Source organism: Dreissena polymorpha, chromosome 10, assembly GCF_020536995.1.
Source record: "Dreissena polymorpha isolate Duluth1 chromosome 10, UMN_Dpol_1.0, whole genome shotgun sequence".
Lineage (NCBI taxonomy): Eukaryota > Metazoa > Mollusca > Bivalvia > Myida > Dreissenidae > Dreissena > Dreissena polymorpha.
The window spans coordinates 28,769,796-28,784,333 of record NC_068364.1 but is presented as its reverse complement, the minus strand read 5'-3'; the positions used below and the strand labels follow the sequence as shown (position 1 = coordinate 28,784,333).

Genomic DNA, 14,538 nt, shown 5'->3' with positions numbered 1-14,538 from the left:
CTGCAGGGCATGCATGCAATGCATGCCATCCGCACAGATAATAAGGGACCACACTTTCTGCAGGGCATGCATGCAATGTATGCCATCTGCACAGGATAATAAGGGACCACACTTTCTGCAGGGCATGCATGCAATGAATGCCATCCACACAGGCTAATAAGGGACCACACTTTCTGCAGGGCATGCATGCAATGTATGCCATCCACACAGGATAATAAGGGACCACACTTTCTGCAGAGCATGCATGCAATGTATGCCATCCACACAGGCTAATAAGGGACCACACTTTCTGCAGGGCATGCATGCAATGTATGCCATCCACACAGGCTAATAAGGGACCACACTTTCTGCAGAGCATGCATGCAATGCATGCCATCCGCACAGGCTAATAAGGGACCACACTTTCTGCAGAGCATGCATGCAATGCATGCCATCCACACAGGCTAATAAGGGACCACACTTTCTGCAGGGCATGCATGCAATGCATGCCATCCGCACAGGCTAATAAGGGACCACACTTTCTGCAGGGCATGCATGCAATGTATGCCATCCACACAGGCTAATAAGGGACCACACTTTCTGCAGGGCATGCATGCAATGTATGCCATCCGCACAGGCTAATAAGGGACCACACTTTCTGCAGGGCATGCATGCAATGTATGCCATCCACACAGGCTAATAAGGGACCACACTTTCTGCAGGGCATGCATGCAATGCATGCCATCCGCACAGGCTAATAAGGGACCACACTTTCTGCAGGGCATGCATGCAATGTATGCCATCCACACAGGCTAATAAGGGACCACACTTTCTGCAGGGCATGCATGCAATGCATGCCATCTGCACAGGCTAATAAGGGTCCACACTTTCTGCAGGGCATGCATGCCATCTGCACAGGCTAATAAGGGACCACACTTTCTGCAGGGCATGCATGCATGCAATGCCATCCGCACAGGCTAATAAGGGACCACACTTTCTGCAGGGCATGCATGCAATGTATGCCATCCACACAGGCTAATAAGGGACCACACTTTCTGCAGGGCATGCATGCAATGCATGCCATCCACACAGGCTAATAAGGGACCACACTTTCTGCAGGGCATGCATGCAATGTATGCCATCCACACAGGCTAATAAGGGACCACACTTTCTGCAGGGCATGCATGCAATGCATGCCATCCGCACAGGCTAATAAGGGACCACACTTTCTGCAGGGCATGCATGCAATGAATGCCATCCACACAGGCTAATAAGGGACCACACTTTCTGCAGGGCATGCATGCAATGCATGCCATCCACACAGGCTAATAAGGGACCACACTTTCTGCAGGGCATGCATGCAATGTATGCCATCCACACAGGCTAATAAGGGACCACACTTTCTGCAGGGCATGCATGCAATGCATGCCATCCGCACAGGCTAATAAGGGACCACACTTTCTGCAGGGCATGCATGCAATGAATGCCATCCACACAGGCTAATAAGGGTCCACACTTTCTGCAGGGCATGCATGCAATGAATGCCATCCACACAGGCTAATAAGGGACCACACTTTCTGCAGGGCATGCATGCAATGTATGCCATCCGCACAGGCTAATAAGGGACCACACTTTCTGCAGGGCATGCATGCAATGAATGCCATCCACACAGGCTAATAAGGGACCACACTTTCTGCAGGGCATGCATGCAATGCATGCCATCCGCACAGGCTAATAAGGGACCACACTTTCTGCAGGGCATGCATGCAATGTATGCCATCCACACAGGCTAATAAGGGACCACACTTTCTGCAGGGCATGCATGCAATGTATGCCATCCACACAGGCTAATAAGGGACCACACTTTCTGCAGGGCATGCATGCAATGTATGCCATCCACACAGGCTAATAAGGGACCACACTTTCTGCAGGGCATGCATGCAATGAATGCCATCCACACAGGCTAATAAGGGACCACACTTTCTGCAGGGCATGCATGCAATGAATGCCATCCACACAGGATAATAAGGGACCACACTTTCTGCAGGGCATGCATGCAATGTATGCCATCTGCACAGGATAATAAGGGACCACACTTTCTGCAGGGCATGCATGCAATGTATGCCATCTGCACAGGATAATAAGGGACCACACTTTCTGCAGAGCATGCATGCAATGAATGCCATCCACACAGGCTAATAAGGGTCCACACTTTCTGCAGGGCATGCATGCAATGTATGCCATCCACACAGGCTAATAAGGGACCACACTTTCTGCAGGGCATGCATGCAATGTATGCCATCCACACAGGCTAATAAGGGACCACACTTTCTGCAGGGCATGCATGCAATGCATGCCATCCGCACAGATAATAAGGGACCACACTTTCTGCAGGGCATGCATGCAATGTATGCCATCCACACAGGCTAATAAGGGACCACACTTTCTGCAGGGCATGCATGCAATGCATGCCATCCGCACAGGCTAATAAGGGACCACACTTTCTGCAGGGCATGCATGCAATGCATGCCATCCACACAGGCTAATAAGGGACCACACTTTCTGCAGGGCATGCATGCAATGTATGCCATCCGCACAGGCTAATAAGGGACCACACTTTCTGCAGGGCATGCATGCAATGAATGCCATCCACACAGGCTAATAAGGGACCACACTTTCTGCAGGGCATGCATGCAATGTATGCCATCCACACAGGCTAATAAGGGACCACACTTTCTGCAGGGCATGCATGCAATGTATGCCATCCACACAGGCTAATAAGGGACCACACTTTCTGCAGGGCATGCATGCAATGAATGCCATCCACACAGGCTAATAAGGGACCACACTTTCTGCAGGGCATGCATGCAATGCATGCCATCCACACAGGCTAATAAGGGACCACACTTTCTGCAGGGCATGCATGCAATGTATGCCATCCACACAGGCTAATAAGGGACCACACTTTCTGCAGGGCATGCATGCAATGCATGCCATCCGCACAGGCTAATAAGGGACCACACTTTCTGCAGGGCATGCATGCAATGAATGCCATCCACACAGGCTAATAAGGGACCACACTTTCTGCAGGGCATGCATGCAATGCATGCCATCCGCACAGGCTAATAAGGGACCACACTTTCTGCAGGGCATGCATGCAATGAATGCCATCCACACAGGCTAATAAGGGACCACACTTTCTGCAGGGCATGCATGCAATGTATGCCATCCACACAGGCTAATAAGGGACCACACTTTCTGCAGGGCATGCATGCAATGCATGCCATCTGCACAGGCTAATAAGGGTCCACACTTTCTGCAGGGCATGCATGCCATCTGCACAGGCTAATAAGGGACCACACTTTCTGCAGGGCATGCATGCAATGCATGCCATCCGCACAGGCTAATAAGGGACCACACTTTCTGCAGGGCATGCATGCAATGAATGCCATCCACACAGGCTAATAAGGGACCACACTTTCTGCAGGGCATGCATGCAATGAATGCCATCCACACAGGCTAATAAGGGACCACACTTTCTGCAGGGCATGCATGCAATGTATGCCATCCACACAGGCTAATAAGGGACCACACTTTCTGCAGGGCATGCATGCAATGTATGCCATCCACACAGGCTAATAAGGGACCACACTTTCTGCAGGGCATGCATGCAATGTATGCCATCCACACAGGCTAATAAGGGACCACACTTTCTGCAGGGCATGCATGCAATGTATGCCATCCACACAGGCTAATAAGGGACCACACTTTCTGCAGGGCATGCATGCCATCTGCACAGGCTAATAAGGGACCACACTTTCTGCAGGGCATGCATGCAATGAATGCCATCCACACAGGCTAATAAGGGACCACACTTTCTGCAGGGCATGCATGCAATGAATGCCATCCACACAGGCTAATAAGGGACCACACTTTCTGCAGGGCATGCATGCAATGAATGCCATCCACACAGGCTAATAAGGGACCACACTTTCTGCAGGGCATGCATGCAATGAATGCCATCCACACAGGCTAATAAGGGACCACACTTTCTGCAGGGCATGCATGCAATGTATGCCATCCACACAGGCTAATAAGGGACCACACTTTCTGCAGGGCATGCATGCCATCTGCACAGGCTAATAAGGGACCACACTTTCTGCAGGGCATGCATGCAATGCATGCCATCCGCACAGGCTAATAAGGGACCACACTTTCTGCAGGGCATGCATGCAATGAATGCCATCCACACAGGCTAATAAGGGACCACACTTTCTGCAGGGCATGCATGCAATGAATGCCATCCACACAGGCTAATAAGGGACCACACTTTCTGCAGGGCATGCATGCAATGTATGCCATCCACACAGGCTAATAAGGGACCACACTTTCTGCAGGGCATGCATGCAATGTATGCCATCCACACAGGCTAATAAGGGACCACACTTTCTGCAGGGCATGCATGCAATGAATGCCATCCACACAGGCTAATAAGGGACCACACTTTCTGCAGGGCATGCATGCAATGTATGCCATCCACACAGGCTAATAAGGGACCACACTTTCTGCAGGGCATGCATGCAATGAATGCCATCCACACAGGCTAATAAGGGACCACACTTTCTGCAGGGCATGCATGCAATGTATGCCATCCACACAGGCTAATAAGGGACCACACTTTCTGCAGGGCATGCATGCAATGTATGCCATCCACACAGGCTAATAAGGGACCACACTTTCTGCAGGGCATGCATGCAATGTATGCCATCCACACAGGCTAATAAGGGACCACACTTTCTGCAGGGCATGCATGCAATGTATGCCATCCACACAGGCTAATAAGGGACCACACTTTCTGCAGGGCATGCTTGCAATGTATGCCATCCACACAGGCTAATAAGGGACCACACTTTCTGCAGGGCATGCTTGCAATGTATGCCATCCACACAGGCTAATAAGGGACCACACTTTCTGCAGGGCATGCATGCAATGCATGCCATCCACACAGGCTAATAAGGGACCACACTTTCTGCAGGGCATGCATGCAATGTATGCCATCCACACAGGCTAATAAGGGACCACACTTTCTGCAGGGCATGCTTGCAATGTATGCCATCCACACAGGCTAATAAGGGACCACACTTTCTGCAGGGCATGCATGCAATGTATGCCATCCACACAGGCTAATAAGGGACCACACTTTCTGCAGAGCATGCATGCAATGTATGCCATCCACACAGGCTAATAAGGGACCACACTTTCTGCAGGGCATGCATGCAATGAATGCCATCCACACAGGCTAATAAGGGACCACACTTTCTGCAGAGCATGCTTGCAATGTATGCCATCCACACAGGCTAATAAGGGACCACACTTTCTGCAGGGCATGCATGCAATGCATGCCATCCGCACAGGCTAATAAGGGACCACACTTTCTGCAGGGCATGCATGCAATGAATGCCATCCACACAGGCTAATAAGGGACCACACTTTCTGCAGGGCATGCATGCAATGTATGCCATCCACACAGGCTAATAAGGGACCACACTTTCTGCAGGGCATGCATGCAATGTATGCCATCCACACAGGCTAATAAGGGACCACACTTTCTGCAGGGCATGCATGCAATGTATGCCATCCACACAGGCTAATAAGGGACCACACTTTCTGCAGGGCATGCATGCAATGTATGCCATCCACACAGGCTAATAAGGGACCACACTTTCTGCAGGGCATGCATGCAATGTATGCCATCCACACAGGCTAATAAGGGACCACACTTTCTGCAGGGCATGCATGCAATGTATGCCATCCGCACAGGCTAATAAGGGACCACACTTTCTGCAGGGCATGCATGCAATGTATGCCATCCACACAGGCTAATAAGGGACCACACTTTCTGCAGGGCATGCATGCAATGAATGCCATCCACACAGGCTAATAAGGGACCACACTTTCTGCAGGGCATGCATGCAATGTATGCCATCCACACAGGCTAATAAGGGACCACACTTTCTGCAGGGCATGCATGCAATGAATGCCATCCACACAGGCTAATAAGGGACCACACTTTCTGCAGGGCATGCATGCAATGTATGCCATCCACACAGGCTAATAAGGGACCACACTTTCTGCAGAGCATGCATGCAATGAATGCCATCCACACAGGCTAATAAGGGACCACACTTTCTGCAGGGCATGCATGCAATGAATGCCATCCACACAGGCTAATAAGGGACCACACTTTCTGCAGGGCATGCATGCAATGAATGCCATCCACACAGGCTAATAAGGGACCACACTTTCTGCAGAGCATGCATGCAATGTATGCCATCCACACAGGCTAATAAGGGACCACACTTTCTGCAGGGCATGCATGCAATGTATGCCATCCACACAGGCTAATAAGGGACCACACTTTCTGCAGGGCATGCATGCAATGTATGCCATCCACACAGGCTAATAAGGGACCACACTTTCTGCAGGGCATGCATGCAATGAATGCCATCCACACAGGCTAATAAGGGACCACACTTTCTGCAGGGCATGCATGCAATGTATGCCATCTGCACAGGATAATAAGGGACCACACTTTCTGCAGGGCATGCATGCAATGAATGCCATCCACACAGGCTAATAAGGGACCACACTTTCTGCAGGGCATGCATGCAATGTATGCCATCCACACAGGCTAATAAGGGACCACACTTTCTGCAGGGCATGCATGCAATGTATGCCATCCACACAGGCTAATAAGGGACCACACTTTCTGCAGGGCATGCATGCAATGTATGCCATCCACACAGGCTAATAAGGGACCACACTTTCTGCAGGGCATGCATGCAATGTATGCCATCCACACAGGCTAATAAGGGACCACACTTTCTGCAGGGCATGCATGCAATGTATGCCATCCACACAGGCTAATAAGGGACCACACTTTCTGCAGGGCATGCATGCAATGTATGCCATCCACACAGGCTAATAAGGGACCACACTTTCTGCAGGGCATGCATGCAATGTATGCCATCCACACAGGCTAATAAGGGACCACACTTTCTGCAGGGCATGCATGCAATGTATGCCATCCACACAGGCTAATAAGGGACCACACTTTCTGCAGGGCATGCATGCAATGTATGCCATCCGCACAGGCTAATAAGGGACCACACTTTCTGCAGGGCATGCATGCAATGTATGCCATCCACACAGGCTAATAAGGGACCACACTTTCTGCAGGGCATGCATGCAATGAATGCCATCCACACAGGCTAATAAGGGACCACACTTTCTGCAGGGCATGCATGCAATGTATGCCATCCACACAGGCTAATAAGGGACCACACTTTCTGCAGGGCATGCATGCAATGTATGCCATCCACACAGGCTAATAAGGGACCACACTTTCTGCAGGGCATGCATGCAATGCATGCCATCCACACAGGCTAATAAGGGACCACACTTTCTGCAGAGCATGCATGCAATGTATGCCATCCGCACAGGCTAATAAGGGACCACACTTTCTGCAGGGCATGCATGCAATGTATGCCATCCACACAGGCTAATAAGGGACCACACTTTCTGCAGGGCATGCATGCAATGTATGCCATCCACACAGGCTAATAAGGGACCACACTTTCTGCAGGGCATGCATGCAATGAATGCCATCCACACAGGCTAATAAGGGACCACACTTTCTGCAGGGCATGCATGCAATGTATGCCATCCACACAGGCTAATAAGGGACCACACTTTCTGCAGGGCATGCATGCAATGTATGCCATCCGCACAGGCTAATAAGGGACCACACTTTCTGCAGGGCATGCATGCAATGTATGCCATCCACACAGGCTAATAAGGGACCACACTTTCTGCAGGGCATGCATGCAATGAATGCCATCCACACAGGCTAATAAGGGACCACACTTTCTGCAGGGCATGCATGCAATGTATGCCATCTGCACAGGCTAATAAGGGACCACACTTTCTGCAGGGCATGCATGCAATGTATGCCATCCACACAGGCTAATAAGGGACCACACTTTCTGCAGGGCATGCATGCAATGTATGCCATCCACACAGGCTAATAAGGGACCACACTTTCTGCAGGGCATGCATGCAATGTATGCCATCCGCACAGGCTAATAAGGGACCACACTTTCTGCAGGGCATGCATGCAATGTATGCCATCCACACAGGCTAATAAGGGACCACACTTTCTGCAGGGCATGCATGCAATGAATGCCATCCACACAGGCTAATAAGGGACCACACTTTCTGCAGGGCATGCATGCAATGTATGCCATCCACACAGGCTAATAAGGGACCACACTTTCTGCAGGGCATGCATGCAATGTATGCCATCCACACAGGCTAATAAGGGACCACACTTTCTGCAGGGCATGCATGCAATGCATGCCATCCACACAGGCTAATAAGGGACCACACTTTCTGCAGAGCATGCATGCAATGTATGCCATCCGCACAGGCTAATAAGGGACCACACTTTCTGCAGGGCATGCATGCAATGTATGCCATCCACACAGGCTAATAAGGGACCACACTTTCTGCAGGGCATGCATGCAATGTATGCCATCCACACAGGCTAATAAGGGACCACACTTTCTGCAGGGCATGCATGCAATGAATGCCATCCACACAGGCTAATAAGGGACCACACTTTCTGCAGGGCATGCATGCAATGTATGCCATCCGCACAGGCTAATAAGGGACCACACTTTCTGCAGGGCATGCATGCAATGTATGCCATCCACACAGGCTAATAAGGGACCACACTTTCTGCAGGGCATGCATGCAATGAATGCCATCCGCACAGGCTAATAAGGGACCACACTTTCTGCAGGGCATGCATGCAATGAATGCCATCCGCACAGGCTAATAAGGGTCCACACTTTCTGCAGGGCATGCATGCAATGAATGCCATCCACACAGGCTAATAAGGGACCACACTTTCTGCAGGGCATGCATGCAATGAATGCCATCCACACAGGCTAATAAGGGACCACACTTTCTGCAGGGCATGCATGCAATGTATGCCATCCACACAGGCTAATAAGGGTCCACACTTTCTGCAGGGCATGCATGCAATGAATGCCATCCACACAGGCTAATAAGGGACCACACTTTCTGCAGGGCATGCATGCAATGCATGCCATCCACACAGGCTAATAAGGGACCACACTTTCTGCAGGGCATGCATGCAATGAATGCCATCCACACAGGCTAATAAGGGACCACACTTTCTGCAGGGCATGCATGCAATGTATGCCATCCACACAGGCTAATAAGGGACCACACTTTCTGCAGGGCATGCATGCAATGAATGCCATCCGCACAGGCTAATAAGGGACCACACTTTCTGCAGGGCATGCATGCAATGAATGCCATCCACACAGGCTAATAAGGGACCACACTTTCTGCAGGGCATGCATGCAATGAATGCCATCCACACAGGCTAATAAGGGACCACACTTTCTGCAGGGCATGCATGCAATGAATGCCATCCACACAGGCTAATAAGGGACCACACTTTCTGCAGGGCATGCATGCAATGTATGCCATCCACACAGGCTAATAAGGGTCCACACTTTCTGCAGGGCATGCATGCAATGAATGCCATCCGCACAGGCTAATAAGGGACCACACTTTCTGCAGGGCATGCATGCAATGAATGCCATCCGCACAGGCTAATAAGGGACCACACTTTCTGCAGGGCATGCATGCAATGAATGCCATCCACACAGGCTAATAAGGGACCACACTTTCTGCAGGGCATGCATGCAATGTATGCCATCCACACAGGCTAATAAGGGACCACACTTTCTGCAGGGCATGCATGCAATGCATGCCATCCGCACAGGCTAATAAGGGACCACACTTTCTGCAGGGCATGCATGCAATGTATGCCATCCGCACAGGCTAATAAGGGACCACACTTTCTGCAGGGCATGCATGCAATGCATGCCATCCACACAGGCTAATAAGGGACCACACTTTCTGCAGGGCATGCATGCAATGTATGCCATCCACACAGGCTAATAAGGGACCACACTTTCTGCAGGGCATGCATGCAATGAATGCCATCCACACAGGCTAATAAGGGACCACACTTTCTGCAGGGCATGCATGCATGCAATGCCATCCGCACAGGCTAATAAGGGACCACACTTTCTGCATATACTGCAGCTTGGTTTAGAAGATTCTTTCTTTAAACAAAATTCCATAAAAGTGTTGTCCCTGATAAGTCTGTGCGGACTGTACAGGCCAATCTGGGATGACACTTGACTCTCATGCATTTAGCCCAGTTTTATCCAAACGAGGCATTATATGTACCGTAATTACTCTACGTTTTCGGACACTAAGTTTTCGGACGACCCCTTTTTTTTCCAAAATAAATATTTTTTGTGACTCTTTTTGTTACTTCTGACATGAGCTTTTTGGTCTTAACATTTTCGGACAGTATATTTTATAGCGCTTTTTTACCAGATGTAGGCACTGTATTCGCTTATCTTGCGAGACTTTGATCATGGGGTTTTACAAATGGATAAGGGTCATAAAACCTGGGAGATGCATGCATGAGGACCATAACATGTGTGTAATTGCGTAAATAACCATGTATACCGGTAGAAAACAATTGCTTCACCCGACATGATTTTAAATTATATCTTCCTATTATGGAAGCAGTATGTTTAATGTTTTAACTTGTTTGTTCTGTATCATTTCCAGCAACTAAAGCTGTGAAGTTGTTTTTATTTGAAAGTAGAAACACTATTGTGCGTGGATTTATTGCTTTTATGTCAATATAATTATAATTGTGGAAATTTAATTTTTGTCTCTTAATTTTGTGGACACCTGAACTTTGTAAATATTTTTCTTATCTAAATTTTTGGACAGGAAAAAGATAAATTATTTTTAACTGTCCGAAAACTAAGAGTAATTATGGTACTTGTTCTTGCCAGATAATGGTCTCAATGAGTGTCTTAGGAATTTTATGCAATTGGTTTCAAAAAAATTGTTTGACCTAAACTTATGATGGCATGTGTTCTGATTGCTAGTGATCCAGACAGTGACAGTGATGAAGGATTCGTACTGTACGCTTGCCACGGGGATAAAGAAGATGATGTTGTGGAAGTCGAGAAAAAGGCAAGCTGCTCTTAAAATCTTTTAATGCGCCCACTGGCCAATGCCAATGACTTTTTCTGCATTTAATCAATTGAATGCACTTATTTTCCTAGACCAACATCTAAAGCATATAAGAATAATATTTTATTATAGTTTCTTGTGTTATATACCTCCATCATCACAATTGTATAATAGTTTCTTGTGTTATATACCTCCATCTTCACACAATAACATTTTACAAAGCATTCAGAAACACAGAACCCTTATGAATGAGTATAACTTAGCAGATGACATACTTATCTTGCACAGGCAGTGATTACTTTCAAATCATAGATATTTGTCTGCATGAATTTTGGTGTTTTTTGTAAAAATAATCATTTTTATGAAGGTTAAATATGTGGATTATTCTATTTTGGAAAAAAAAGAGTAGAATATTTGTCGTTAATTTAATATGTGTATGTGTTATAATTGTTGATCAGTCATTGCACAAAATAAACCAACATTAATTTCCGGCAAATAATAATGATTTAAGAGTATGTATTATATTAAGCTCGATCTTTTTCAGGCTGAACCCAGCATCACTGATGATCTGACACTGGCTGTGGCCCAGTTGTCCCTGGAAACAGAGAAGAGGGGAGCAACTGTGTCATACACACCGACCCCAAATAACACTCCATTTGGTATGTAAACTTTGAACAGGTTCTTGTAATATGTAGTGCTTCAGTTTACTGAACCCTTTCCCACCCAGAAACAAATTGAAAATGGCTATTTGAAAACAGCATAAAGCCAGAATAACTCTGTCTGTTCAGGTTTCATGCTGTTTGCTGCTCATCAGTATCTAAGGGTTGGAAGTGAAGCCTTTAAAATGTGAATCTAGTTTACAAGGTCTTTAAAACTCTATTAAATTAAACTCTATAGGAAAGAAATAAGAAGAATTACAATACCAACAGATTCTTTGTCATAAAATAAGAAATATTCTTAAAACTGTAATGTACTAAAATGACTCTGAAGTCAAATGGGGCATGAACTCTACTAATTATATAATTGGGCCGTGCTCTGTGAAAAAGGGGTTTAATGCATGTTTGTAAAGAGTCGTCCCAGATAAGCCTGTGCAGCCCGCACAGGCTCATCAGCGAGGACACTTTTCGCTTTAACAGACTTTCCATCTAGAGGTGACTTCTGTAAACAAAAAAATCCTTAAATTAGGAAAGTGTCGTCCCTAATTGGCCTGTGCAGTCTTCATCTGGGATGACACTTTACACACATGTATTTAGCCTGTGCAGTCTACATCTGGGATGACACTTTACACACATGTATTTAGTCTGTGCAGTTCTCATTTGCGATGACACTTTACACACATGTATTTAGCTTGTGCAGTCTACATCTGGGATGACACTTTACCCACATGTATTTAGCTTGTGCAGTCTACATCTGTGATGACACTTTACACACATGTATTTAGCCTGTGCAGTCTACATCTGCTATGACACTTTACACACATGTATTTAGCCTGTGCAGTCTACATCTGCTATGACACTTTACACACATGTATTTAGCCTGTGCAGTCTTCATCTGCTATGACACTTTACACACATGTATTTAGCCTGTGCAGTCTACATCATGGATGACACTTTACACACATGTATTTAGCCTGTGCAGTCTACATCTTGGATGACACTTTACACACATGTATTTAGTCTGTGCAGTCTACATCTGGGATGACACTTTACACACATGTATTTAGTCTGTGCAGTCTACATCTGGGATGACACTTTACACACATGTATTCAGCCTGTGCAGTCTACATCTGGGATGACACTTAACACATGTATTTAGCCTGTGCAGTCTACATCTGGGATGACACTTTACACACATGTATTTAGTCTGTGCAGTTCTCATTTGCGATGACACTTTACACACATGTATTTAGCCTGTGCAGTCTACATCTGGGATGACACTTTACACACATGTATTTAGCCTGTGCAGTCTTCATCTGGGATGACACTTTACACACATGTATTTAGCCTGTGCAGTCTACATCTGGGATGACACTTTACACACATGTATTTAGCCTGTGCAGTCTTCATCATGGATGGCACTTTACACACATGTATTTAGTCTGTGCAGTCTACATCTGGGATGACACTTTACACACATGTATTTAGGGATGACACTTTACACACATGTATTAAGCACGTGCAGTCCTCATCATGGATGGCACTTTACACACATGTATTTAGCCTGTGCAGTCCTCATCATGGATGGCACTTTACACACATGTATTTAGCCTGTGCAGTCTTCATCGGGGATGACACTTTACACACATGAATTAAGCACGTGCAGTCCTCATCATGGATGGCACTTTACACACATGTATTTAGCCTGTGCAGTCTACATCGGGGATGACACTTTACACACATGTATTTAGCCTGTGCAGTCTACATCTGGGATGACACTTTACACACCTGTATTTAGCCTGTGCAGTCTACATCGGGGATGACACTTTACACACATGTATTTAGCCTGTGCAGTCTACATCTGGGATGACACTTTACACACATGTATTTAGCCTGTGCAGTCTACATCTGGGATGACACTTTACACACCTGTATTTAGCCTGTGCAGTCTACATCTGGGATGACACTTTACACACCTGTATTTAGCCTGTGCAGTCTACATCTGGGATGGCACTTTACACACATGTATTTAGCCTGTGCAGTCTACATCGGGGATGACACTTTACACACATGTATTTAGCCTGTACAGTCTACATCTTGGATGACACTTTACACACATGAATTAAGCACGTGCAGTCCTCATCATGGATGACACTTTACACACATGTATTTAGCCTGTATAGTCTACATCTGTGATGACACTTTACACACATGTATTTAGCCTGTGCAGTCCTCATCATGGATGACACTTTACACACATGTATTTAGCCTGTGCAGTCTACATCTGGGATGACACTTTACACACATGTATTTAGCCTGTATAGTCTACATCTGGGATGACACTTTACACACCTGTATTTAGCCTGTGCAGTCTTCATCGGGGATGACACTTTACACACATGTATTTAGCCTGTGCAGTCTACATCTGGGATGACACTTTACACACATGTATTTAGCCTGTGCAGTCTACATCTGGGATGACACTTTACACACCTGTATTTAGCCTGTGCAGTCTTCATCGGGGATGACACTTTACACACATGAATTAAGCACGTGCAGTCCTCATCATGGATGACACTTTACACACATGTATTTAGCCTGTATAGTCTACATCTGGGATGACACTTTACACACATGTATTTAGCCTGTGCAGTCTTCATCGGGGATGACACTTTACACACATGTATTTAGCCTGTGCAGTCTTCATCGGGGATGACACTTTACACACATGTATTCAGCC

The 14,538-nt window shown here is 46.9% G+C and overlaps 1 protein-coding gene across 1 annotated transcript in view; it reads left to right on the top strand.

Annotated features, from left to right (window-relative positions):
- Positions 1-14,538, top strand: part of LOC127847284 (uncharacterized) — a 62,807-nt gene that overhangs the window by 25,683 nt on the left and 22,586 nt on the right. The window contains exons 15-16 of the mRNA XM_052379095.1: positions 11,055-11,142; positions 11,687-11,801. Of these exons, the coding sequence (XP_052235055.1) occupies positions 11,055-11,142; positions 11,687-11,801 (203 nt within the window). The remainder of the gene's footprint in view (positions 1-11,054; positions 11,143-11,686; positions 11,802-14,538) is intronic.